The sequence below is a fragment of the Anguilla rostrata genome, chromosome 18 (assembly GCF_018555375.3).
Source record: "Anguilla rostrata isolate EN2019 chromosome 18, ASM1855537v3, whole genome shotgun sequence".
NCBI classification, from domain to species: domain Eukaryota; kingdom Metazoa; phylum Chordata; class Actinopteri; order Anguilliformes; family Anguillidae; genus Anguilla; species Anguilla rostrata.
Window position 1 is genome coordinate 10151604 of NC_057950.1, and position 27699 is coordinate 10179302.

The following is a 27699-nucleotide window of genomic DNA, read 5'->3' on the forward strand; positions in this document are numbered from 1 at the left end:
TACTCTTCAAGTGCCTGTAATGACGGTTTGATCTTAAGTAAATACGGTAACCTTCCCCCTATGCAATGATGTAAACTGCCATCATGCACCACACATGGCTGTTAGAGCCAGTGTGTCCTTAGTAGGAATGGTGTGCCCACATGAACCTTTACACACACACACACACACACACACACATAGGATAGAACATAGTCCAGGGTGATGTCGTGGGAAAGGCAGTCTAGGCACTAAATGTCCCTCGGCATTGTTAGCACCTGTCTGGATTACGTACACAATCGCTCAGTGGTAGTCCTAGCCTCCCTCCTTTCTGTTGAATCTCTCCCACTTTTTTGTTTATGCCTCCCTGACTCCCTCGTCTCCTCTGTTCAAGTCTTTTTTAAATTTATTTAATGTCATCATTTCGTGAGTGAGGTCAGCTGAGAACAATTTCTCATTTCAAATGATGAAGTGACATATAACTGGCTTTACCTGAGACGCATGTAAAAATTACATTCTAGTGTATTTCTACAGGATGCACAGTACAGACTGTACATAATTCAACGATAATATATTTGTAATACAACACAACTGAATGAACGCTAGTGAGTAATATGTATATATTTGTATATGGAGACACCCCCTCCACCCCTCCGGCCCTTACTCATGCACTTTGCTAACAGACATTGGCAGCAGCTCTGCGGGTTCTTGTGAAACTCGGAGAAAGTGCAGCAAACGTTCTGGGCAAAGTTCTGAACGTCGGTGGTGGATGAAGTGAGCTGGGCCTCTTTGATGTAAATAGCTGCTGTGTTGTCTAAGGCACTCTATGCATGTGTTATTATCATACATGCATGTACCATACTATTGCACTATTGTTATCTATTTATTATTATTATTATTATTATTATTATTATTATTAGTATTAGTATTATTGCATTATTTATCCCCCTCCACATGGACCCTATGGAAACCAGCGCAGGGAGCAACATGAGGGTTGGATCAGCCACTCCCCCGCGGTGCCTGATAGGATATACTTGGATCGCGGAATGCCCCGATCCGACATCGTCAGCTGAAATGGCTGTCGAGCCATCTGTTTTCTTTTAAGCATTCAAAGAGCAGACTCTGTTTTCATGCATCATGTTTTTTTTTCTTTTTTTTTTTTTCTTTTGCGCTCTGAGCGGTCCGTAGCTCTCTGCCTCTCTGCTTCTTCCCGGGGATCCAGTGCGCTTCCAGGCCCAGACCCACTCTGAACCGTGCGGGTTCCACAGGTGTGACGCAGCTGTGCTCCTGTTCTGCATGCGCTCAGTCTGAACCAGCTGCTGCCTTGCCTTGTGTGCAATAAGGTTTCTATTTCAGAAATTGCACATTTTTTTTGGAACAAATAAAAATTTCCCGTGAATTCGTAAATATGTGCATATGCATCTACCAGCTAACATCACTGTACATCTCCTGCGTTTTGTGACATGGTCAGTTCATGGTAATTAGAAAGCTGTGTCTTTTGTGTGGTTGGATGTAGAGTATAGGACACTGGGCCCTTACGCTGGGCCCTTGACCCGTTACTCTGGTTTGATGCTGTATTCAGTGACCAATCTTGGCTGTCCCTTGATACTTATTTACAAACGTTCTCAAGTTAATATTATACTCTGAACGGAACTTACTTATAGGTTCAAAGATCAACCTTAGGTAAAGTGTCTAAAGCTGTAGGCGGTCACGTGACCACTTCAGTGCATGACCCAAAGTGATGTTCCCTCCGGTGTGTTTTTTTTTTTTTAGTTGTTTATTTTAAACGTTGACCCCTGAGTGCTGCCGATGGCGCATCTGAGCGTCCGAAAAGAGCGCCGGGCCGGTTCAGGCCCCGCGGCGGGAGGAGGTGATCCGCCAACCCCGGACGCATTAAATACGTACTTTACGTCGGCGGCGGCTTCACAAATGACTGTTTGCTCAACAACAAAGGACAATAAAGGACTGCATTTAGGCGGCTCTCCAGGACCTAATTGTCTATTAAGTGCAATCAAGCTTCCCTTTTCCCTTCCTTAGAATGGCCTGGGCCTTTCTACGAGGAGACTTTGTGGTACAGTAAACACTTAGTTTACTCCAGGAAGCGGGGGGATGGAGGGGGGCGGGGGTGGAGTGGGGGGGGGGGTTCCCTGTGGGCATGACACAACAAGGCCCTCACTCCCTCCCCACATTGTGTCCCACACTGGTGAAACCTGTTCTCCAACTGTCCATTTTCACTCTGTGAACAGTTAAGGGGTCTGATCTTGGGGTATAGAAAACTTACTATCCCAGACTATAAGAGCTGAGTTCTCATGTACATTTTGCAGTGCTAATTAAGGTGGTTCTCAGTGGCATAAAAGTGTGCGAAGTAAGTGTTGGGAACAGACGTAGCTGCAATCTTGTCAGATTCAATCAAGATTCCTGTACAATATCTCTGTAATCCATCTAGTTTACAGTGTGGTTGCTGGAGAGTTATTTGGGACAAACATACAATCACAATTTAGCAGGAGACGGATTGGCAAAATAAAATTCGAACTTTTAATTTTTTTTGCCAAACAGTAAGAGTCAAAGATCTTTTTTTATTCTCCCTCGCTTTAGGTCTCACGGACGAGAAGGTCAAGGCATACCTCTCTCTGCACCCTCAGATGCTGGAGGAGTTTGTGTCGGAGAGCGTGAGCGCAGAGACGATCAGCAAATGGCTGCAGAGGAAGAACAGCAGCAGGATCAGTGGTAAGAGTCACGGGGGAATGTTCCGGAAACCCGTAGCGTGGGTCCAGGCTGTGTCGTGCCCGTCTGTGCCCGGGTGGGTCCGTTGCTGGAGTGGTTCTCAGTCTGTCTGTCGGCACCGCAACCTGCCTCCGTACACATTAAGAGAGAGCCACAATGGCCGTTTGAACAGGAGGACTTGTGCTGTGTGAAAACCCTGCTGGTGTTGCCTTCAAGCTGTTCCACCGTTTGCTGCTGCAACCTGTTAAAATCAGTCTCCCCCCACCCTGTAGGACGGGAGGTGCTCCTTACTTTGCCCAGAGATCTTCTAGGTTTTGAGATTTCCAGCTTGACCCGAAATTGCTTCGTTGTTGCACAACGGCTTGTGGTCTGCAGGGAGTGATCATCTGGTGCACTGGGACCGCTAACAGCTGAAGGTCAATGCAGGAAGTTCAGCGGCAGTCAGTTCAAACCAACTTTTATGCAGGAAAAGGAGAAAATACGAAAGTCTCAACTGCCAGTAATAACAAAAAAAATCATTCGCTTATTCTGTTGGAATTGCAAGCATTATTATGTATTATTTTTTTATCAATTTGCTAATCTTGATAGATAGTAAAACAAGTAATGAAACCTTAGCTGCTGAGCTGGTAATGCTAAGATCCGTGGACTGTGGAAACCAATGACTGAAATTTAAAATTTAAAAAATAACTGTCAATCATATGAACATGTTATTGCCAATGCCTCGTTATGTAAACCATGCTCCCTTGGTACATAAATAGCCAGTGATTGTCCCAATTGATAGTTGCAGAACTCCTATATATGACTCAGTGTCAAACATGGACATTTTATGTCGGTTGTCCTTCATTGTGTTTTGATGTTTGGGATGGGGAGGCAAGGACAATTAGAATTTTATACTACAGAAATAATTCCAGAAGGTTTTAAAGAGCCCAGTAGGTGCATCTCCACTGGTTTTTTGGAGGTCTCTGCTTGCAGGAGGTGCAGAAAATTACTTTCAGAAGAAAGCCAAAATTGGTTGAATGACCCAATCAGCCGAGACACGACGGTCCGTACCCACAATGCACTGTTTACAATCTCTCTCTTTCACAATCAACAAGCTGGCTTTTTCCACTGGAAATAATCACACTCTCCCCAGGTAGCTCACTGGTGGAAAAGTGCCAGGTCATGTGTTTATAATCCCTGTCCATAGCGTTATACATATACTGTTACACTGTATGTTGAGTATGAGTGTTTGTATGTGTGTGTGTGTGTGTGTCTGTATGCATGTGTGCACCTCAGTGTGTGAGTGTGTGTGTGTGTGTGTGTGTGTGTGTGAATGAGGGTGTGTGTGAGTGTGTGCATATGAGTATGAGTGCGTGTGTTTGTATATGTTTGTGTTCATATGGGTAGGACTGTGTGTGTGCGTGTGTGTGTGTGTGTGTGTGTATGTGCGCATATGAGTAGGACTGTGTGTGTGTATATGTATACATATAAGTAGGACTATGTGTGTATGTGTGAGTGTGTGAGCAAGTGCATATGAGCATGGCTGTGTGTGCACGCGTCTGTGTGTATGTGCGTGCATGTCTGTCCCTGTGCACCTCACAGAATAAACAGGAGGGAAGGTGGCGGGGGCATGCAGTGGGGGCTTGTGGGTCTCCACGGGTCGTTAAACCCATTTGAGTGGGCCGGCCGGTTCTGAGCCGCGCGTCAGGATGCTGCCTGGCTGACAGACCCACCAGGATAGCGCCCCCCCCCCTCCCTCAAACCCCCCCTCCCCTCTCCACCGGAATCCAGAACGGGCTCACACCGCTGGCTGCCCGCCAAGTCCAAGCCTCTGACGTCAGAACTGGCCCCCGGGGACTGGCTCGGGCCAGCGATGGGGGTGAGGGGGGGTGAGCGGGGGGGGGGGTGACGTGGGGGGGCGGGGGGGAGGTGGTGGAGCGGCGGTGGGGGCTCGTTCTGCTTGAGCGCAGCGGGCTGCAGTGCGTTGTGCTGGCTGGGTCGGAGCTGGTTCATGGGGCCTGCAGTCTTCAAACCGGGCTGCGGCAGCAGGGGAGAAAGGAAAATAAAGACGGCTGGTTGGCTCGGAGCGCCGGCCTCTCCGTGCCCTCTTCCTGGCTCAGTCTGGGAATTCCGAATGGTGTTCAGCACGGAATTCCGGCTATACAGATTTTTTTTTTCTTTGTTTACTATTTTGTCTAATGGGGCTTGTCATCGTTTTCGGACGACCGCACCTCTCTTGACTCTCACGCTCTCCGTATTTTCACGTATGTGTGTGTGTGTGTGTGTGTGTGTGTGTGTGTGTGCGCTTTAGGTTGAACATTTATCAAAATTTACCCCCCCTCCCCCCCCCACACACACACACAAACACACACACACAGCCTACCAGCAGCCTGTTGAAACCGTTTAGCAGCTCGACCCGTCTTCATTTGTTTACGTTTAGATGCATTAATATGTGAACGTAAAACAGTAAAAACCCTTGTCATCAAGAAATGATTAGCCGTAAATAGATTTCTGAACTTGTTCCAGAACTAGCGTGGCGTATTGGGTGCTGATGCATTAGTATGTATGTCTGTCAGGGTCCCTGACTCAGTGTTACTGACAAACCCAGCACAGGCGAACACACACAAGCCTTTCTTCTGCCCAGTGATTTACCATCACATATTTTATACCATTACCTCAACGGAAGCATTTTCACTGTCGTCAGTAACTAAAATGGTTTATGTGAGAAACAGGATAAAGAACTTGATTAAAAACATGTGGGGGTTATTTATAAAATTATGATATTATAATTATGATATTTTATGACTAAAAAAATAGACACTGACACAAGTTATTGTAACATCTGTTTTAAGTTATACATCTACAGTTTTGTATCAATGTCATTTTGGTTTCTCTTTAATGAAAATAAAACCATGTAAGCCTCATTATACATTGTTGTATACGACACGCAATGGATAAGGCCTACCTTGAATATTTGCATATATAATGCAGAAAGTTTCACTAAGAGTTGTCATGAAGTAGCAGAACTGTTGTTTTTTTAAATATAGTTTGAGTTGGTAGTGATTTGGTGGGCATGGGGGGGGTGTCTTTTTCCCAGTTGTAAAGGCCGCCTTCCTAAAATTCATCCACATGTGTTAAAGAATCAGAAATTGCCTTTGGAATGCCGACAAGGCAAATTATTGCATAAGGAAGCATTGCTAAGTCCTGTCCAGCAGCCCAGGGCAGGGAACCAGCCAATAGGAAACAAGCTGTCCCTGTTCTTTGCCTCCCACCCACGTGCAGGTCAGCAGAGAATGGCTGGGGTGTGGGGCGATATGGGGGTGGGGGAGGGGTGTATCCCTGCCCTGTGCCCCCACTTTGTTTTGAAGGAGACAGGCACTCCCATGTTTGCTGCTGATGCAGTCACCATGGCAACCGTGTTGCACCGCCACATCAATGGGTGTGTTTAGAGCAGAGAGGCGTACCCCTCAGCCCGTTAAATATTAGACACCCTAAGGGAGGGAATTATTAGTGCTCTTGTACCTGATTCACATGGGCCATGTCACTTCCTGTAAGACGCTTGCAAACGTCTGGGCACTATTTTGTTCCTTTACTTCCTGCATGGCTGCCATGGTTGCCCCAGCTAATTGATGGGTAATGGCCAAAGTCCGAGTTGCATTTTAATGTAGCTGTGTTTACATTTCAGTTTAGGTTTTCATATTACATTATACATATGCATATAATACATATAAGTATTTGTATTGTCATGGAAATGTTTGTGTTCCCTGCATTTATGGAGTAATGTCTCCTGATGCATAAAATACAACACTCATTTCAGGTTTCATATTTTATTATGCTCTTATTAAATATTGCTTGACAAATTATTAGCCAGTAATGGGGCCTGATGAGATTTTAGCACATTAGTAAGGCCATGGTCAAATAAATAAATAAAAAAGTACAGAAATAATCCCCTTAGAAATTAAATTCAAATGATAGAAGTTGAAATATTTAAATAATGTATGATATGACAAATATAGTATTCTTTTGCTTTCGTATTTTGACATTACATTATTTGTAATGTAAAAGATACACTGTATTACAATATGCATAGTAATATAGCATACATATGATAAAATGTTTTTTCCAATAATGGTGAAATTTGAATATAAGCATGCAGGTCTGTCATATATGAATGGAGGGGGACAGTCACACATTTAGTTATATTCGGGTTTTGGTGACTGTCGGCACGGCGACAGGCCCTTTGCTGAGTGCCGGTCAGTCTGGGATTGTACAGTACGCAAGCAGGACAGCAGCCCCCCCCCCCCCTTGCTACAGCGTCGTATCTCTCCAGGGCTTTGCTTCCTCTCAGAACGGCGATGTCTCCCCACACGTGTTCCCAGGCCGACCCCGGGATCAGCGTGCATGCTCTGTGGTGATCTCTTTCCCTTGTTTCCCATCTCCCTGTTTCTTCCTCTCCTCCATCTTTCAGCTCTGCACTTTCTTCCCCCTACTATCCCTATTTGACTTCTTTTCTTCTTTTCTTTTTTTTTTTTTGGCCATCTGGTCCCCGAAGAGAATGTAGGCAACGTGGTCCCACACACAGTGTCGTGCCATTTCTTATTTATTCATTTATGCAGTATTCATCGGCCCAATCTTTTTGAGATGAGCAGCTGTTAGTATTCTTGGCCTTTAATAGTTTTTTTATTATTTGAATTTTTTTCATGGTTCTTATGCCCTGGATATGTCTCTATCAATCAGTCATTGGTGTGCATTTTCCCCCCTGCAGCCCAAAGGGCTCAGGCCTGCTGGGTAAATACATGTGAGATGAAATTTCCTCCTCTTTTCCAAATCTTTCCTTGACCCGGGCGTTTCTCAACGCACAACTGGAGCCTGATACAACATTTCACCTTCGGTTTGTGTTTCACTTTAAGTAAGGAATTGAATCAAACTGATAAAAAATTTTTAATGAACTTTTTTTTTTACTACGTTGCACAATACTTTAGCAACTACAAACAGAGTGGTAAAAATATTCTGAAATTGCTCATTGAAATGTTGCTGCAAATCAAGGCCTCTTTCTTGCATTACAGTTGAGGCCCTTGTCTCTATGAGGTTAGATTCCAGCTTTCAACGTTACGTCACGCAGTGCACTTAATCGCCTTGTTAATGTAATCCTGTCGTACCACAGGATCATCACCTTTGACTCCAGCTCATACCAGCCTGGTTCCACTGTGGAAAAAGTAGTGCTCTCTGTCCTCAGTTGGTCTCGATGGTCCAGTCAGGGCCGTGGGTGTGGGCTTGTTGAGTAACTGCTACAGAAGCTCGCGCAGCTGTTGAGAGGAATAAGATGGCTATTGGTTTGGATTTTGTGGGAATGTTAGTTTTTTTTTATAAATAAAAAAGGGGATCGTTCTGTTGAACTTGTGAACATTGGCTGAATTGTGCTTTGATGTGTCTGAGTGAGGATAAAAAATGAAGTGTGGTTCTGACGGCTTTTGTTGTTTGCGGCATCGAAACTATAAACAAGGGGCCGCCTAAGACATCCAGACTCTGGAATAAAGTGTGTGTGCTCTGCATGAAGGCTGCAATCCCCTTTTTTTTTCCTGGAAACCGAACCCTCCCCTGCCCCCCCCCCCCCCACCCTCTCAGCCCTGCTTGGTCTCTGATCACATGAGTGGTGTATCGCCGCTCCTCAGCATCACGCTCGTGCGCTATCCTCTGCAACGAGCCTTTTCCACACCCCTCGCTGCCTGTCCCACGTCACAGGGCCCACGTCAGCCTGCGTAGCACTGTGTGTGTGTGTGCTGTGCTGTCCCCCCGTCCCTGTAGCTGTGCTCAATGCAGCTCTCTGGTCCTGTGCGTTACCGTGGAAATATTACGTTTTGGAGTAATCTGATTTCAAAAAATCTTTATTAAAGATTTACTGCAGTTACTTGAGTTTGAAGTTTGAACCGGCATCCTTGTGGTTGTAAAGCAAGCTCCTAACTCATTACATTATAAAAAATGCTACTAATAATAAACCCTGCCATTTCCTAGTTGATTTTTTCTTTTCTTTTTTTTTTTTCAAATTGACAAACAATATTATTGAAAAACAAAAAATGTATTTGGAGCTTGTGCCCCTAATAATGATAACAGAGACGTAACAAAATTTACAAAATTTCACATTGATGGGACCAATAATTAATCTATACCACCGAACACCGTCTGCCATTTTGTTTTTCTCTCAAAGTTTTAGCTCAGAATTATGCAGAATCTGCCCTTTCAGACTTCTGATGGCTAATCTGTGTCAAGTCGAATGAGTAGACATATTCTAAATAACTGATTCAAGAGTTGTTTAATTATTTAAATAAAAATCAAAAAATGTAATTTTACAGGCCTAAAATCATGGTGTTCACCACGGAACTCTTTTCTACAACCTGTTCCAAATGTATTTAGCACAGGGAACACAATTGTTTATTTTTTAATTGGTTGGTTTTCATTTTCTGGTATCAATACTAAATAGGTTCTGTCTGAAATAAAAAAGTAATAATGCATTTAGATACGTGGACAAAAATGTTTTTATTTTTGGAAATGGAAGAATGGGCAACCTCTTGATTTCGGTTAATTCGCCTAAGTGTTCTCTGGGATGGCCACACTTCCTGTTTGTTCTTGTAAAAACATGAAGGAAATTGTGAAATGGTGTGTGTTCTGGAACTGGAGAGCCTGTACAGTTTAGTCTATGCTGCGTCATAGACACACTTGCACTCAAACATATATTTATATGCACACAAGGGCACACATGCACTCTCACATGCATGCACGCAAACACATACAAACATAAACACACACACACACGCCCATGCACATGCACGGACACACATGCAAGCATACACCCGCGTACACACACGCACATAAACATACACACACACGCAGGCACACCCACACACACACACACACATACGCTTGGACACACACCCACACACAACATGGTTTTACAGCTCCTGGACAGGAACTGGTGGTGTGGAGCATCATAGTTACTGATTCCATTTAAAGGGACTCTGTAAAGAAGGGAAGGGAGAGTGAGTAGAATAATCCATTAGACCTGCAAGGCACTGTACTATGAAAGCAAAAAAGAAAGATGCGTTATCAAGCTGTAGAGAAGCATTTTACAGTGAAACTGTAAGTAACGGTGAAGGCATTATATTTCTAGCCAAACAAAGCCATTCTATGCATTTTTATTATGTTTCCAAATCAGTGTCGCATGGCTTAACAGGATGGCAGTTGGAGTACAACCCGGCTTCACTGTATAAAATGCAAAAATTGGCAGGGCACTCATGCAGAGAAATTAAATAACAAAGCTTGCACTTTGTGGGGATATTTATTTTAACAGGATTTATTCGTACGTTAAAGGGACTGAAGATCCTGTTTCCTTTCATACCCTTCCACTCGGAAATAACACACAGGAGATTACACTCGGGTCAGTTTGAAGGAAACCATGCGCACTCCTTGACCATGAAGATGTCGTGTTTTAAGCCTTATTTTTCTGCACAAAAGGAGTTTGATATTTTTGGCATAAGCAAAACCTCTTGTTTCTTAAGAAATATGTAGAACATATGTCTAGAAAATTTAAAGTAATTTGAAAACGGTCTTGTCCTCATTTTTGCTCTTGTGACTCACCCCCCCCCCCCCCCCCCCCCAATGCAAGCTTTTCACATTTGGACTCCTCCATTAATCCAAATGGATCTGTATTCAGAGAAACTTTTCTCCTCCATTAATAACGCCTTCATGAAATATTATCACTTTAAACATTTAACCTTAATTATGACCTTTGTGTTGTGTGTTGTGCAAGTGTCTAATATACTGTTATATGATGCTCTATGTACATTTATATGTACAATATACTGTTATATGTACATTCATACGGTTTATACTATTATTTATACATATACTATTCCATGCCACATTATGCATGGCATGCATGTATTTTCAGGCATTACATTCCTGTGGCTTGCTTGTGATTTGCTTTCTGATAGACCCTCTGAGTGTGTGCTTGGTTGTGCTTGTGATCGGTGGAATAATGGTGTTTGTGTGCACGTAATTGTGTGCATGTATTTGTGTGCACGTATTTGTGTGCACGTATTTGTGTGCACATATTTGTGTTCCCTGTTGTCTTCCTCCAGACTCCTGTCAGGTGTCTGCTCTGTTGCAGCAGACAGGAGTGGGATGAGAGACTGGTGTACCAGCATCTCCGCATGCGTGCGCACGCACGTGCACGCACATTCACCAACTCTCTAACGAGGACCCCCCCCGGGCCCCACTGACGTCAGATCCACTCCCCAGCCCCCCCCCCCCCCTCCGCCCCAAAGCCCTCGCCTTAGCTCTGCAGGCTCTGTTTACTTCACAGAGCTGCAAGTCTGTGGGGAATCAGAGGCGTCCCAGGCCCGCCCCGTCAGTCCCTCCCTTACGGCCCTGCCAGGAGCTGGCCTGCGCGGTGAGTGTGGGCTGAGGGTGTGGATGTGGCTGTGCAGTCCCCTGTCCCTCCTGCGGTGATTCAGGGCCCGGTCACAGGGGCAGTTTGTCTCTCCACAGCCTTCGAAAACCCACGAGAGCAGCAGCCCGGTCTGTGGCATAAAAAAAATAATAATAATAAAATAAATTTATTGCCCTTCCTCAGAGAAAGAAAAAAAAAAAAGTGCGTAACTTGATGGTAAAAAAATTATAATAATCTGACCAAATGTTTTTGTGCAAACAGTATTGACACGTGATGAGCTGATTTTCCTGGTCTTAAGAATATCGGGTTTGTTTTTGGGCTGAAGCTTTTTTAACCCTAAAAATTCAAAACATGCCATTGCACTTGTATTATTATATGTTTCGTATGCAGTATAACATTTTGTTTTAGTCTAGAATTTTGTTGTTCTGATGATGAATTCTGGGATAGTTAAAGCACGACACTGTCGTTCAGATGAATAATCTGAAATATCACCAGACAAAACAAAAAAGAAAAGGAAAATGGGAAAAAAGAAAAGAAAATAGAGCTCAGATGAACATTACCTGCGTCCCTGTTCGTTTTTCTCCTCAGCACAGGCCGGGTGAAAGCAGTGTGCTTTAAGCTGTGTGTGGCATAATAGTTAGGGAACAGGGCAGGGCAAGTCAATAGTTTGGGTTTGATTCCCAGGGGGGTTGTTGCCTGAGCAAAGGCATTTAACCTGAATTACCTCCGTTTGGATGTGCGTGTGTATGTATGTATATATATAATAAATTGATTGTATGTAAAAATGTAATCTGTGTCAGTTGCTATGGATAATAGTGTCTGCTAAATGTCCTGATGTAAGGTAATATTTGACTGCAGCGTGTACTCGGGGTGAATGTGCCTCTGTGTGTGAGGCCTGCTGTTTGACGTGCTCGGGTTTCTGTGGGTTCTCCTTGAAAGCGAGACGCTGTGTGGTTTTCCTCTTGCGTGGAGGCTGCCCGAGGTGCTGCAATCCCAGCCGGTTCAGGAGGGAAAAACCAGGTCACTGTGTTCCCCCGGATACGCACAGGGGCCGTGGCCCAACGTGGACCATACGCTCCTACAGAGGGTGGGGGGGGGTAAGCAGACTGGGTCAGGCTGGACCGCACTACATCTGTGGTCAATTTCCCTCAGTCTGAAAGTGCTGACAACCACCACCGCCCCCCCCCCCCCCTCCCTCCCCCCCATGCCCGAAACACGCTCCTTCGTTAACTTCATTTCTCTCCTTCGTCAGACTTCACATGTTTTTCATTGAAAAAAGGAGATAAAAATGCTGAGCCTGGAATTTGCATTTGAGGATTACATCAGGCACCTGGCAACAAGAATTGATGGAGATAAAGTTTAAAGCCTAGCCTGTCAAAGCCTAGCGGAAAAGCACACGGACTTTTCCGACCTTTTTTTGTTTGGAAAAAGTCATGTTTCCTGGCTTTTTAGGGTTTCGTTCAGGAGTAGGGATGTGATATGCCTTAGCGAGGGACAGAGGAAGATACTACTGTCTGCCAGAGAAAAGGGTGGCTGAAATTATCATTAAAACAAATATGAGAGGAGGAATGACTGCCTGGCCCCCTAGTGGCCACAACTGCTAATTATATCGAATCCTGTCACCGTGCACAACATATACTGTACGGTATCAGCGAGGGAGAAAATCTCTTTTTTTTTTTTACATCCTCTACTCGTCAAACAGAACACATTCTTCTAGATGGCTGTCTTGGAATGAACGTCAAAGTGGAAAATTATTAGAATAATGTTCCACTTGTTCCACTTTAATGCGGATTTGGAGCTTTAAAAAAAGCGAAGGAAGAAGTCTGATTGGTCTTTGTGAAATGGCTTTATTCGTGACTGATTCGCACCGCAGCTGTAATGCGAATTGAGGCGATGCAGAAGTTTCACACTTAACGTGGCATCCCAACACTCTGGCCACAGTTATGTTAGCTTTGGATGGTGGCCATTTTTACTTCTCCTAAATCGAAGATTCAGTCTTGTCATGATGTTCCTGACCTCTGGGTAGAGCGGAGAGAGCTGCCCGGAATACGGGTGGGTTGAATTAACTTCAAGTGGATAAGTGTGCAGCAAACTAAGGGTATAGTAGTGAGGGTTAGTAGTACAGAAGTAGTAGTTAAGGATGCGTAGAGGCCAGCATGGAGTAGACTTATCATAGAGAATGAGTGGGTTAGTGGAGGGAGGGAGGGAGGGAGGGAGGCAGGGTGGGGTTGTGTGCAGCCCCTGTGCTGCTCTGATGTGGGGCTTGCTGGAAGCAGCTGATGATATTTATCGGCCTGCTTGGAGGACGGCCGCAGAGAGACAATGCTGTGCTTGTGTGGAAGACAAGCAAACCCCCCCCCCCCCCCGCCCCCCCGCGGCTGCTCAACCTGCAGGGGCTACAGACAGTGGGACGTCCCCATCACATGGGCCCCCCAGCCTCCTTAGCCACATGATGGGGAGAGAGAAGGCTTGGGGTGAAGGGGGAGTGGGGTGGGGTTGGTTTGGGTGGGGTAGGGGCTGGTCTCTTAGCAGCAGGAATGATAGTACTGGCATTTCAAATGTCTGGCAGTCAGCATTCTCAGTGTGCACAGACTGCTGAGTCACACCTAAACAACCGCAGACAGACCATTGAGTCACCTCTGACTGTTCACCTACTGAGTGCAGACTGACTGCCAGGTCACCCCCACCGGCCGCTTGCTGTGAGCAGACTGACCATTGACAGACCTCTGGACCGCAGTACGGACTGACCATTGACAGACCTCTGGGCCACAGTACAGACTGACCATTGACAGACCTCTGGGCCACAGTACGGACTGCCCGTTGACAGAACTCTGGGCCACAGTACGGACTGCCCATTGACAGACCTCTGGGCCACAGTACGGACTGACCGTTGACAGACCTCTGGGCCGCAGTACGGACTGACCATTGACAGACCTCTGGGCCGCAGTACGGACTGCCCATTGACAGACCTCTGGGCCGCAGTACGGACTGACCATTGACAGACTTCTGGGCCACAGTACAGACTGACCACAAACCGACTGGGGGCCGACCGTTGAGTCACCACAGGTTGATCACAAAAAAATAACTGCATGGCCGACCGCTTGGTTGACCACAGACCGAAACACTGAGTCACCGTATCGATTAGCCGTGGAGTGGAGTATCCTGTGATTCAAGCCGCGGGAGGCTGTGCTGATGGAGGGGTTTGTAGACTGATGAGCCGCTCTGTGCAGTTCATGGACTCATGGAGGCATGCACTCCTGTGTGTGAGAGCAAGGCCACACCCATATACAGTATGTGTATTTGTGTGAGCACATGCATGTGTCCCGGTTCATCCATTATGGTGGAAATATGTAAAGGCACCTCCAAGTTTGACTGATTTGTTCAAATAATGCTTTTTGAATTGTCAGAATTTCAAAGGTTTAAGTTAAAGAAAACCCTAATTCTGTGTTCTTGTGCTTTTTTGATCCCTCCACTGTTCAAAGATTCAATTTGCTTAGTTGTGGTTCTCATGTCTTACTTGTCACATCCTGCATCCCAAACAGCCCTTGTTAACTACTGCACTGAGAGTGGCTATGGTTGCCCTGGAGACCTAAAACGCAGGAACATTTTAGCAGGTCGGAAGACTGCCATCTACAAGTTGGTATATTTTAGCGGGCTTGTGTTTTTTTAATTTTTTAATTTTTTTTAACAATGCTGAATGTTGAACAGAGAAATTTGCTTTCAATATGTGATTTTAGAGTGTAGTTCCCTGTTAAGGATCTGTGGTTAGGGAGGGAAACCCTAGTAACTGGGGTGTTGGGAATGCTTCCTTCAACCCTGAATGCCTGATCAGTGTAGTAAGGCTTCATTTCCTGTTCACGTCATCGAAACTAACACCTCTGGATAAGTTATAAGACTGAAAGTACATAGCGGCTTATTTTGTTATTGTACTCAGTATTGTACTGTATATAGAGAGGCTTATGTTTGGATATATAGTATGCATTTATGAACTGTATGCTACGTTCTTAACACTGTTTTTTGTGGGTTTGGCTAGTCCCCTTAGTTCCAGTGAAGGCAGATCACAATTCTACAGCATACAGTCACATTCTTGACGATTATGTGCTTCCCCAACAGTTTAGGGAAGGCCCTTTCCTGTTTCAGCATGACAATGCCCCTGGGCACACAGCGAGGTCCATGTAGAAATGGTTTTGTCAACTGCGGGGAAGAACTTGACTGGCCTGCACAGGGCCCTGAATTTAGCCCCACCCGGCACCTTTGGGATCAGTTGGAAAGCCAACTGCGAGCCAGGCCTAACCGCCCAATCAGTGCCCGGCCTCACTAATACTCTTCCGGCTGAATGGAAGCAAATCCATGCTGCAATTCTCCAACATCTAGTATAAAGCCTTCCCAGAAGAGTGGGGGTTGTTATAGCAGCAAAGGGTAGACCAACTCCATATTAATGCTCATAATTTTGGATGAGGTGTTGGTTGTCAGGTGTCCACATACTTTTGGCCATGTAGTGTGCACACTTACTCCTCTTCTGAAAACACATATTGTGTTTTTGGCACTGCCGATATTGTGTTGGTTTTCTGCCTGACTTTTTAGTGGTGTTTTATTACAACCAAACCCAGCTGTGGTTCTTTGGCGTGCTTGTCAAGCCTGGGTCATGCTGCTGCGTCATCACACGAGTGTTGCACGTGCGTGTGAGTTTCTTCAGTTGGCAGCGTGTTCTCCAGGAACACGTTTGTCTTCTCGTACAGTATTTACTGCAAGCTTAGCGCCATTCTGGCACAATATGGGACGCCGGCATGTAACCTGAGAGTCCTCCCAGCACACAGACTCCAGCTGACCCCGCGGTGTGAATGGGAGGGACCTCTGGACCAGAGCCTGGGGGCACACGCAAGCCTGACAGACTGAGTGCAGAATGCAGCTAACACACACTCACACACACACATGTACACACACATGCACACTCACACACATACTCACACACACACACACACACAGACAGACAGATACACACACTCACACACACACATGTACACACACATGCACACTCACACACATACTCACACACACACACACACACACAGACAGACAGATACACACACACACACACACACTCACACACACACATGCGCACACACACACACACTCACCCAGCCTCACAGACAGACACAGACACCACAAACACACACACACACAGACACCACACACACACATACACACGGATACAGACACCGCACACACATACACACGGACACACACACACAAACACACACACACACAGACAGGTACAGACACACGCACCCAGACTCACAGACAGACACAGACACAACACACACACACACGCAGGTATGTTATAACATTATGTTTTCCCCTTAGCATGCACGCAATGAGATTCACACACATTTTTTAAAATTCACATGCATACAAGTACACGTACGAAGACATGTGTGTACACGCTTGTGCAAACGGACACAGACGCACACTTTTAGACAAATACTCTCTCTCTCTGTCTCTCCCTCTCTCTCTCTCTCTCTCACACACACACACACACACACAGCCCTACATTTCAGCTGCAGGACGTTCTGCTCCGTGCCTCTGTGTCTACGTCATCCTGCGTCTGCATGGGACTTGGGTACACGCTAAAATAGCTCCTGGAGCTGCAAATCTGTAGTTTTACCACCAACACTGAAATAACGTGTGAAAACGTCGAACAGATAGTAGTACACTGCTTCCCTGCATTATAAAAGTGCTTATTTTTCTCCTCTCATTTAGCATGTTGTCTTAGTTTTTATAAGGCTGTTTTAACAGTTCGGTCCATCAAGCTGTGGATTTGAAATTTTTCTGCACCGTTGAATAAAATGAATATTGGATTAGGTGTTGCGCTGACGCAAGGTCAGGGGGACTGTATATGGTGTAGCCCATTTTGTATTAGTGCTCACTCTTTGCTCTGTGGTAATTGTCGATACCGGAATGACAGGTTGTGCCTTTTTGTTTTCTGAGATATTTGTCAAATTGATTAAATATCCTGTAGAATTAAAGCTCATAGTTATCAGAGTAGACTCAGAAATGAACACAGAATGCAGAATACTGTACTCTAGGTCATAGTTGTTTGATTTCTCGTTTGTTCCTCGTCGAAAATATGTGATTAGACAGTGCTCAGGAATTTTTTAGATTAGATTGTGTGACTCTTGTAACAGGTAATTTATAATTATGTAATATAGTTTTATGTTAGATTATCTTATTGTTTCTGGTCTGCTTTTTTAATAAATTTTTTAAATTATCATATTAAAGGATTCTGTCTTCTGACACAAAGACAAATTAGTGTGTAGCTATAATGCCTAAGACATTTTTTTTTTTTTTTTTTTTTACTTTTGTGCATATACTGGAAAATTCACAAAGCAATTCAGATGCATTTGTTCCATTCTCTCCCTCTGTCCCTGATGAACTGATGGCTCTCCTAATGGAGAAAAAGATCTCCCTCACATCCCAAACAGGAATATGTTAAGGACATCAAGGGGGGATGTGCACTTTATTAGGTCTTCCTCTGCTCCCATTGGCTGGATCTATCGCTTTTATTTGGCAGACATGTAGACTGAAGGCCACAGCTGTGCGTAGATGACGCGGAAGAGCTTAGAAACCACACCCACCATCTTTCAGTTTGAAAAAACCGCACTCCACCTACCCCAGCACTTGAAATCCCTAAACTGGCATTATGAATGCAGTAATTAATCTGTTAATCTATTTAAACAATTTGTGGAGACGCCTTTACTGTGGACTGTTGTTTTTTTTTTTTTCATTATTATTATGCACGCTAATTGGGTCTCTGATGAAAGCTTGTGTAATTGATTGGGAAGCCACTGGCCAATTATCTGAACAAGTTGTGTTGTGTTTTTATTTTTGTTGTTGTTGTTGGTGGTGGTGGTGTGTGTGTGTGAGCGAGTGCGTGAGTGAGTGACAGTATTACCCACTGTCAGATATTCTGTCAGGTGATGAAGCTAGCCTGGACAACCAATGTTTCATATACAGTTTTTAGACTTTTTTAATGTATTTTATTATTTTTTTAAACTATTTTTTATCTCTCAACTTAGTCTTTCTAGTTTCCCACTAATCAAAGGTCTGCTTCCTTTCTTCACAGATGATTCCTCCTCAAAAGAAGTCAGCAGGGTAAGTATAACGTCTTGTGTGTGTGTGTGTGTGTGTACGTGCATGCGAGTGTAAAGGACAAGTCTTGTCTGATGCAAGACTGAATTCATGTGGGCTGCTTCATCAATATTAGCTGAATGTGAAATGGGATGTGTGGGGGTATAGTCCCGGAGTTTTGGTGTACTGCTTTTCATATGTCATCAGAGCACACAATGCCCTGTTGGATCAAATCAAATCAATTTTCTTTATGGCACATTTTTCAGAGAACTGACACAAAGCTTTACAGAGTAGCAGAAGGAACACTAGCCTGCATAAGGTAGGCAGTGGTAAGGTTACTCTATGCTGAAACAGCAGTGTGTGGTTGGGTTTTTGTGTGCTGCAGACCTTGCAAGCAGAGTGCGGCGCAAAGGATTATGGGGAAGAGGGGAGGGGCTAGGGGTGTGTACCAGGGGGCCCCTCAGTGCGTCATTCATACGTCTGGAAAAACAGGATGTGGATGGATCGCGTCCCCGGAGGTCGTCCTAATATGCCTCTTGCCCACCGTCCCTTACTGACCCCTTCCAGGAGAAAAAGAAAGGGAGGGAGAGAGAAAGAGAAAGACAAAGAGAGAAAGAAAGAGAATGAGGGAGAGACACAGACACAGTCCATTTCTGTGTCTGCTCTCTCTCTCCCTCCCTCTCTCCCTCCCCCTCTCACTCTCTCTGTCTCTCTCTCTCTCTGCTCACAGGGCCCAGTGTTATGTAATAATATTCTTGCGCAGATTTCTGGCAGTTGTAGTGAGAGTTGCAGAGTGGTTATGGCCTCTCTGTGGGTGTCAGTGTGCCGGTTGGGCCCTGGTGTATAATTTGGCAGGAGCAAGGGGTGAAGGGAGTAGGTCGGAGTTGAATAAACCAATGCATGGACCATTTCCCAGAATGCCAGAGAAAGACTTCAGAAAGGACCAATAGTAGAAGGAAAGAAGCCAAGGCTGTGTGCCCGCAGCTTATGTTTGTTTGCCACACTGGCTGCATGTCAACAGTGCAGTCAATTGGCATTCTGGTGTTTCAGCTGAAAACTTGGCTTCTGCTTGTGTGGATTTGATTTGGGTCCTGTTGAGACATGGCATGTACTGTTTTTCATATGAATGCTTTTTTTTTTTTCCTACGCCTTAATTGGGTTGGGAAATGCATCACTGTGGCAATGCCGGAGCAGGAAGGGGTCCATCTCCTGGTAATCTCCCGTGTGGGGTTGTGTGACGGCCATGAGTTCGGCGACTTGCATGGTGTGTTTCTCTCTTGTGTCCAGCAGTACCAGGACAGCAATATGCAGGGCGTGGTGTACGAGCTCAACAGCTACATGGAGCAGCGTCTGGACACTGGAGGGGACAACAAGCTCCTGCTCTACGAGTTGTGCAACATCATCAAAACTGGTAGGCCTCAGCTGGCTGGAGCCCAGCGCTGTCCCGCCCACGTCCTGATTTTAAAGCTTTATTTAACTGATGACGGCCCAGTTCAGGATTATGATTTCCTACCGTATACTGCTGCTCTGTCCACTGTTCTGCACTGCTGCTCCGAAGCGCTGCTCCACACCGCTGCTCTGACCGCATCAAGTGTGTCGGAGGAAGTGTGAACATACAAGTTTAACCTTTGAGCTTTTGACCTTTAACCTTTGGCAGCTGTAACCCCTCCATAGCCAGGGGGACATCTGACAGTTGAACGTTCATTAAGCTTCCAACAGGGACTTGTTATTGCACATCATGTCGGGGAACTGCAAACACAGGTTCTATTATGGCCGGTCAAACTTGGATCCTCTTCTAAGGCTGAATGCCATTTGCGCTTGGAAGCGGGCGTACTGGGCTGACTTGCATTGTGCAACTGCCTCTCTCTTTTTTGTTTTACAGCCACGAAAGCCGATGGATTTGCACTTTATTTTCTTGGAGAATGCAACAATGTAAGTACCATTTGAAAAAAAATAGTCTCAGTTCTGGACTGGAGACAATCACAACACCCTACAACGCTGTCCTCCATTGTGACAAGCAACTTAACTTACACACTTTTAATTTGGGCTGGTGGTGGAATTTCAGTCTGTTGCAGAACAGAGCTATCCTGGCTCTGTTGAAGTGAACAAAGGTTGAATAGCCCTCACTGAAATCTTAGTCTATAAATTATTTTATGATCTGCAGTGTGGATTAATTCAGTTTGTTAGAGTTAAGAGACTTTGATGATAGATATTGTTGCCCTTCCACTGCAGCAGCAATGTAGATCAAGGGAAGCAGATCCAGTTTTGCTTTCAAATCCAGTTTTGCTTCCCTCCGTTTCCCCTCCTCCCGCTTGTCTCCCCTACTTGCCTCTGCTGTGATGTCTGTGGTACCACGGAGTCTGAAGGGGAAATTATAAACACTCTTTTTGTTGTTGTTACAGCTGCCTTGCCCGGTCAGGGCATAGACGCTTAATAGTTTTCATTGTCTTTATTGGTGTCTCAAAGCAGAGTGGTCAAATAAACTGAAACAGCTATTTTGTGTTAACTGTAGTTTTTACACTTACAACGCATACACACACACACACACATGCACACACACACACACACACACACACACAGCATTTATTTTATTTTATCAGATAGTGGTTGTAGTGAAAACAGTTTTTGGAGAGGAGAGAACATGTACTGTTTTTGGGTGTTTTCCAGAGTTTATGTTTGTTCACCCCGACTGGAGCAAAGGAGGGGCTTCCAGGCCTCATCCCCTCTGGCCCCATCGCGTTTGGCACCACCATCGCCGCCCACGTCGCCAAGACGCGCAAAACACTGCTGGTGGAGGACATCCTGGGGGTGAGGGCCGCGAACACGTCCGTCTCCTCCTCCGTGTCAAAGCCTACACTCCCGCCGTTGCCTCCCACTGTGCCATAGCCTACCGTACGTCCCAGCCAAACCAATGCTTATGGCTGCAACCAGGTAACATCCTTCCCACCTAACAAAGCCGCCATCTTTGCCTTCTACGTCGTCATGGCCTACACCAAGTTCGGCTGGCCCCACAGAGTCCTAATCACTCCACTGGTTCGTTTCTTACACCTCTGTTCATCACTGAAAGGCTGAGAGGATTATTCCTCTGACCTACTTTGATTCTTTCGCATCTAGGACATATCTTACCTTCTCAGCAAGAACAGAGACTGCCATTTTAATTGTTTGCCCTGCGGTGTGTGCGCGCGTGCGTACATGTGTGTATATATAGCTAATTATCTAATTATATATATATAGCGAGCTTCATAATGTTTGGGACAAAGGGCACCATTATGCCCTGAAATGAAGGGGCTATGTATAAAAAGTGCTGTAATTTATACATGGTGAAACCAAAGTGTATAAAAATACCCTTAAATTATAGCACTTCAACCATATTTGAATATTCGATTATCAAAAATTATGGAGCACAGAGCCAAATCAAGAAAAATATGTGTCTTTGTCCCAGACATTATGGAGCTCATTGTATGTGTCTAATTTAATGTGTCACATAGTAAAGGAAACGTCTGGCTAACTTGCTGATTAATTTAGGTTGCTAAAATTTTATAGTCAGCGCTTCATGGCTTCAAGTTGATATACTGTCAACTAAGATGGTGGCAATCAGTTGACGTAGCTGTAGTAGCGGATACATTTCGGGATAGATTTGGATGCCATTTCCACTCTTGAAGTCTTGAGGTAAAATGGGCAAATGGCTCCTGCTGCTATTGCACACTCCTGTACAGGTTCGTTGATCAGTGGTCTTGAATCTGTTTTTTCATGATAAGGAGATCAACAGAGGTGAGCTACAGTGTCCAGGGTACAGTAACTTTTGGAATCTCAAGAAGTATTTTCCATGAATGTCAATAAATGCTGTCCAGTATTATTACTCTTATTATTTCTTCCTTTGGCACTGTCATGTGTTGTCTGATCCATTGTGAGTAATTGATGAGCACTATAGCTGAGCCACAGGTTGTCACTGACATTGTGAGATCAGAATTGATGCTACTAGCACTATGACAATGTCTGTGTTTCTTCAAAATAGTCCTTGTGAATTCAGTTTTGCATTTTTTAAAAGGGTCAAGCATTTGCAGGCAACACAAAAACAAATGACAGTGTCGCAGTCCCGTACTTTCAAAGTTACATTTATAAACACAGTCGGACAATATTTTCATGCAATCACAATGGCAAATGAGTAGCAGATGGATGCAAAGGCTTCCTGTGGAAAGCGGCACTACTTTACTGGACAAGCTGTACAGGTGTGTGTTGCAGGTGCTGTAGGACAGGGCTCCCGCGTGATTCCGTGTGCTGTCCCGTGTCCTCTCCCCAGGACGAGCGCTTCCCCCACGGCACAGGGCAGGACTCAGGGAGCCGCGTTCATTCTGTTCTGTGTCTACCCATCCTCACCGCCATCGGAGATCTCATCGCCATCCTGGAGCTCCACCGCCAGTGGGGCCGGGAGCCCTTCAACCTCAGCCACCAGGAGGTGAGGCACGGAGGGAGGGAGGGAGGGAACAGCAGGCGGTGACGGGGAGAGGTAGGGTGGGGTGGGGTGGGGTGTGTGAGGGTTTAGGGGGAGGAGGTGGTCAGGGGACCAGGTACATGGGAGCTACAGGGACTTATTAGGGAGATTAACTTGAACGTAACAACTTAGCACGTGTCCATGTGTTTCTGATTCCCCAGGTTGCCACGGCAAATTTAGCATGGGCCTCTGTGGCCATTCATCAAGTGCAGGTATGTTGTTCAGACCGAATACAAGAAAAATTTTGCTTCTTTTGCAGGCTAAAAGCTGGTCTGTTTATCTTTGCTTTGCATCCATGTTGGGAGCGAAGTTTTGATGAACTTTCCAGCAGTTCTACACGAGGTTCTCCAGAGTGGACATGTTGCTAACGCTAGCAGTAAGATGCATAGCATGTGTGGCGTGCAACAGTTACATTTCACATACCTTTTGTTATCATTTCTGCTGTAGACATTGTTTATCTGTCTCATATGAACGGAAATGGAACATTTAAATGTTTTTTAGTGAGCAAGTAATGCAGTCTTTTATTTATTTATAATATTTTGGACTGTGTTATAGCAGGCACAATGGATTATGTACATGGTTATAGGCAAACTAGAAGGCTCCTTGGCGTAGCAGACTTGTTTTCGTGTATGAGCTCACAAGCTGCTCTGTGCTGATTATTTCTAAGTGCGAGTTACCGTGCTATGTCGGGCACGCTTGCGCCTAGCGCGCGTGTTTCTGCGAGCTGCTCGGCTCGGTACGCATGTTATTGAGTCAGGGTTGACGTGTTGTTCTGTAGGAGTCGCCTGGTACAGTACATGTGTTTGTGAGCTGCTCCCGAGCCTGAAATCCGCGGTGCACTGGGACTGTGCTGTTAGTCAGCTTTCTCCCTAATCAGCGGCTCTGTGTGTTAAACACCTCTGTCTCCCGAGGACCAATTACCGCGCGGCAGCCTTGTTTGTGAATGAACAGTTGCTACTGGTTAATGACACGGCGTCTTGGCGTCTCCACGCACCCAAGACCACGCTGGGCGCCGGACCATCTGGTGGGGGGAACAGAGTGACGTCTTCCAAGACCACCTGGGATTCACGGGGCCCTGGGTCCACATACCTGGTCACATTAACTGTTTAATGTACAATAGGTCAAATATGACCTCTTGACCTTTAAGTTTTGAGCACGTGCCAGGTGCCTTATGTTATTGACTGAGCTGTTTATAATATAACAATATAGGCATTTGGTAGACCTGCTAACACAGCTTACATTCTTTTAACATACGTTACATTCATAAAGCTAGATATTAACTGAAGAAATTCAGGTTATGTACCTTGCTCCAAGTTTCGCTCATGGTGTCCCACCTGGAAATCGAACCCACAACGTCATGGTTGCAAGCCCAGTTTTATTCAGAGTTCAGAGGTCAGGCTCCAAAACATGACTGTTCCTATTGAATCCTCCAAGCTCAGCTTGCTTAGCTCCAGTCACTCTGTTGGACACACCAATGATGGATTATGAATTTCATGCCAAGGACTATGCTTGTTTGTAGATTTTTTTGTCTTTTTCATTAACTACGTGTCTGTGTCCCACCAAACAAAAATATTCTTATAGTCATTTAATTATTTTTAATGTTTCTGCATACCTCTGTATAACATTAATATGCAATATTAATTCCCTCTGCTTTAGAACATATGTTGTTTTCCAATTTACTAGTGATCACATTGGTTCAGTCTCACTACAGCTGCATATTTCAGATATTATTACCTTAATAGGGTTCTTCCAGATTCATATTCCTGATTACAACTGGGAAGATTTCAGAACAGCAACACCATTGTTTGTGTCTGTCTCTCTCTCGCTTTTGTTCTCGTTCCCTCTCTATCTTTCCATTCTTCCCTTAAACTTGTTCTTTGTCTCCCCAGGTATGCAGGGGCCTGGCCAAACAGACTGAACTCAATGACTTCCTGTTGGATGTTTCAAAGTAAGAATTACTTCCTGTCACATGGGATGTGGGGGTGGGTGGTGACAGTGAGAAGCTCAGGCAGTACATAGGAGTGGTGGTGGTGCTGAGAGCACAAGATTTATTTCTAGTGGTATAAATAAATATTAATTTATTTTGTAGGTATAAATCCCCTGATGGGGGAATTGTACTCTACTGTAATTGTACTGTGTCCTAAAGTGACGGCAAAAAGTTGCAATTTCTAACTGTCAGTGCCTTTGTAAATGTCTGCATAAGTTTACATGTAGACATTTACGACGTAAGGCATTGACTGTTAGGTAGGGATATTAAAACCATTAATGCAATGAGGCAGGGTTGTTATTGTATATTAATGCTATATCTTAAGGCTTTTTTTCTATCTACCGTGTGCCACAGTAAATAACTTGTGATTATATGAAGTTTTTTGTTTTGTTTTATTTGGTTATTCGCAGCCAGCAGTTGAAATGCATTCACAGTGGTTTATGACTGTAATGGAAGAGGCCCTGGTGCTTTCTTTCTGTTGCCACACCAATAGCTATGATTCTTCATTAATTTAATATGACTGCAGTAAAGCAAGAAAGAGTGCTTTTTAAATGTCTGACACAGCTGTGGCTTCTCTTCCTCTCTCATTTGTTTTCGACAGAACCTACTTCGATAACATCGTGGCAATAGATTCACTACTTGAACATATTATGGTAAGTGTATTTGGGCTTAGCTGTTTATGTCAGATATATTTGATGTATTTATTGACTGGGAGGACTGCAGATTTGCCTGCTATGCCCACACTCTTAGGTCTTCTGAACCTTTTTCTGATTGGCAGTGAAATGTCCTTCTTGTTTATTTATCCTATGATGAAACATGTCTATCCTAATGGGAGTGGCCTCTTCCAGGATTATAATGCCCCCATCCGTAGGGTATGAGAGGACATTCAAAGGTTTGATGAGTATGAAAATGATGCGAATCAAATGCTATGGCCTTTGCAGTCACCAGATCTCAACCAAGTTGAACGCCTATGGGAGATTTTGGAACGCCGATATGTTAGGGAGTGCCCTCCACCACCACAATCAAAACACAAAATGAGGGAATATCTTTTGGAAGAATGGCATTCCATCCCTCCAGTAGAGTTCCGGAGACTTTTAGAATCTATGCCAAGGTGCATTGAAGTTGTTCTGGTGGGTTGTGGTGGCCCAAATCTTTATGTTGGTTTTTCCTTTTATTTGTCACCTGTCCATATATATATATATATATATATATATATATATTATGCTGTGATATGACACAGGGGTTTTATATGCAGTAATTCTATAATGGAATGCACTGGGCTTATTGGTTGGCAGCCGGGTGTAATGTCTCTTGAGCTCACATTAGTCAACATTAGCCATGGCAGAGCATCAGGTCATGTGATCCAGACGCCATCTTCAGCTCCGGCGACAGCCGGCTACTCGGTTTGGTAGCGAGCGAGAGTGCTCTTTGTCTCGCGTAGAGCAGCTGAACAGCTGACACCTCAGAGGCCCCATCCAGCGGCAGGTACGCTGGCAGGTACAGTCTCAGCGTAATTAGGCTGTAATGAGAGTTGGGTAATTAATCACCGTGGGGATAGGTTTTATGTTGATCTTTAACGCGTATTTGCTGTTTGCTCTGTGGCTTTCAGGGAGACACTGTGTCCTGGTTCACCGTGTGCCCTTTATTTAAGCAGCCTTTTTTGTTCATTCGCTAGAAAGTAGTGACGTCACGGACCAAGCTCCGAATGTAGTTGTCAGCCTGGTTTCCCTTCCCTGTGAAACCCCAATCCAACACATAAGCGACAACAATGTTCAGCACTCCAAAAAAAAAAAAAAAAAAGATCAGTACAATTTGAACTTGTGTTGCCCTGAGGGGGTCCTCAGCTGGTGGGCAATAAAACGTCACCCTTACAAATAAACCTCTGTAGTGTAAGCATGTAATGAGTCTCAGTTATAACACTCCATAATTATTACACTGTCTTCACCTGCTTGCTTTATACCTCAATCTGTTGTTGTTGTTTTTTTTAGATTGCAATTTACAGTTTTCAAGGTATAATTTACAATTTAGGCATTTGGCAAGCCTACAAAGGCATCTGGCAAGCTTACTACTTTGGTGTTTGCTGATGATTAGAGTTTTTCCGCCTAATCTTCCCTGTCTGACCGCTTGGCAGGTGTCATTGGCAGGTGTGACTTTTCATAAACACTTAGGAATTAATTTGTGCGGTGTCGCCTGGTGTCCGCTGGGTTGTCAAGGTCAGCGTCCCTACGGTTCTTTGGGTTTCACCCCTGGCTCTCCATCTTGTGTTGCAGATATATGCAAAAAACCTGGTGAACGCAGACAGATGTGCGCTCTTCCAGGTGGATCACAATAACAAAGAGCTGTACTCGGACCTGTTCGACATCGGGGAGGAAAATGAAGGAAAACCCGTCTTTAGGAAGACCAAAGAAATCAGGTGAGCGAGGGGCAGCTGGTCAAATTTGTTTTTACTTGACTGCCAATTTTGGGATGGGTAAGAGGCCGTGCTCTGTCCCTATAAAAGATACCCCCCCCCCCCCTCCACCCACACCCAAAAAAACTGATGTTATTTAATTGCCTGTTTAATTTAATTCTGGTTTCACCGGTTTAGTTCCACATCACATTCTCCTTTCTTGTTTGCCGCTGTGGTTTGTTCGCCGGTGGCAGCTGGTTGTTCGGTAGCCGCTTTGCAGCTTTGCTCTGGACCTGCGGTGGTAACCTGTTCCTCACTGCGCTGCCCGTGTCCGTGGAGCGCTGCCCAGCGTTCAGCAGAGAGCCCTGGCACAGGGAGGAGGTGTTAAAACCCTCTGCGGCGTGGACTCCGCGCGCCGTGGCAGGCCACGTTCCCGTGTAATGTGCCGCTTTGCAGAGTATGCCAGTCACCCCACGCTCCCGCCCTCCCCTAAAATCCCTCGGACTGAGAAGAAAGTGGGATATGGTCTGACAGGACAGCCGAGCACAGCTGTCACAATTATGGCCAACTGAACCCCT

At 45.0% G+C, this 27699-nt stretch overlaps 1 protein-coding gene across 8 annotated transcripts in view; it reads left to right on the forward strand.

The window, feature by feature from the left end:
• Positions 1-27699, forward strand: part of pde10a (phosphodiesterase 10A) — a 96458-nt gene that overhangs the window by 56284 nt on the left and 12475 nt on the right. For 6 of the 8 annotated variants that reach the window (XM_064318064.1, XM_064318063.1, XM_064318061.1 and 3 more), the window contains 10 exons: positions 2572-2703; positions 18249-18277; positions 19541-19664; positions 20136-20185; positions 20921-21061; positions 22554-22709; positions 22907-22957; positions 24635-24693; positions 25334-25385; positions 27003-27145. In XM_064318064.1, the coding sequence (XP_064174134.1) occupies positions 2572-2703; positions 18249-18277; positions 19541-19664; positions 20136-20185; positions 20921-21061; positions 22554-22709; positions 22907-22957; positions 24635-24693; positions 25334-25385; positions 27003-27145 (937 nt within the window). The remainder of the gene's footprint in view (positions 1-2571; positions 2704-18248; positions 18278-19540; positions 19665-20135; positions 20186-20920; positions 21062-22553; positions 22710-22906; positions 22958-24634; positions 24694-25333; positions 25386-27002; positions 27146-27699) is intronic. The other 2 variants (XM_064318062.1, XM_064318058.1) reach the window with 1 other exon arrangement.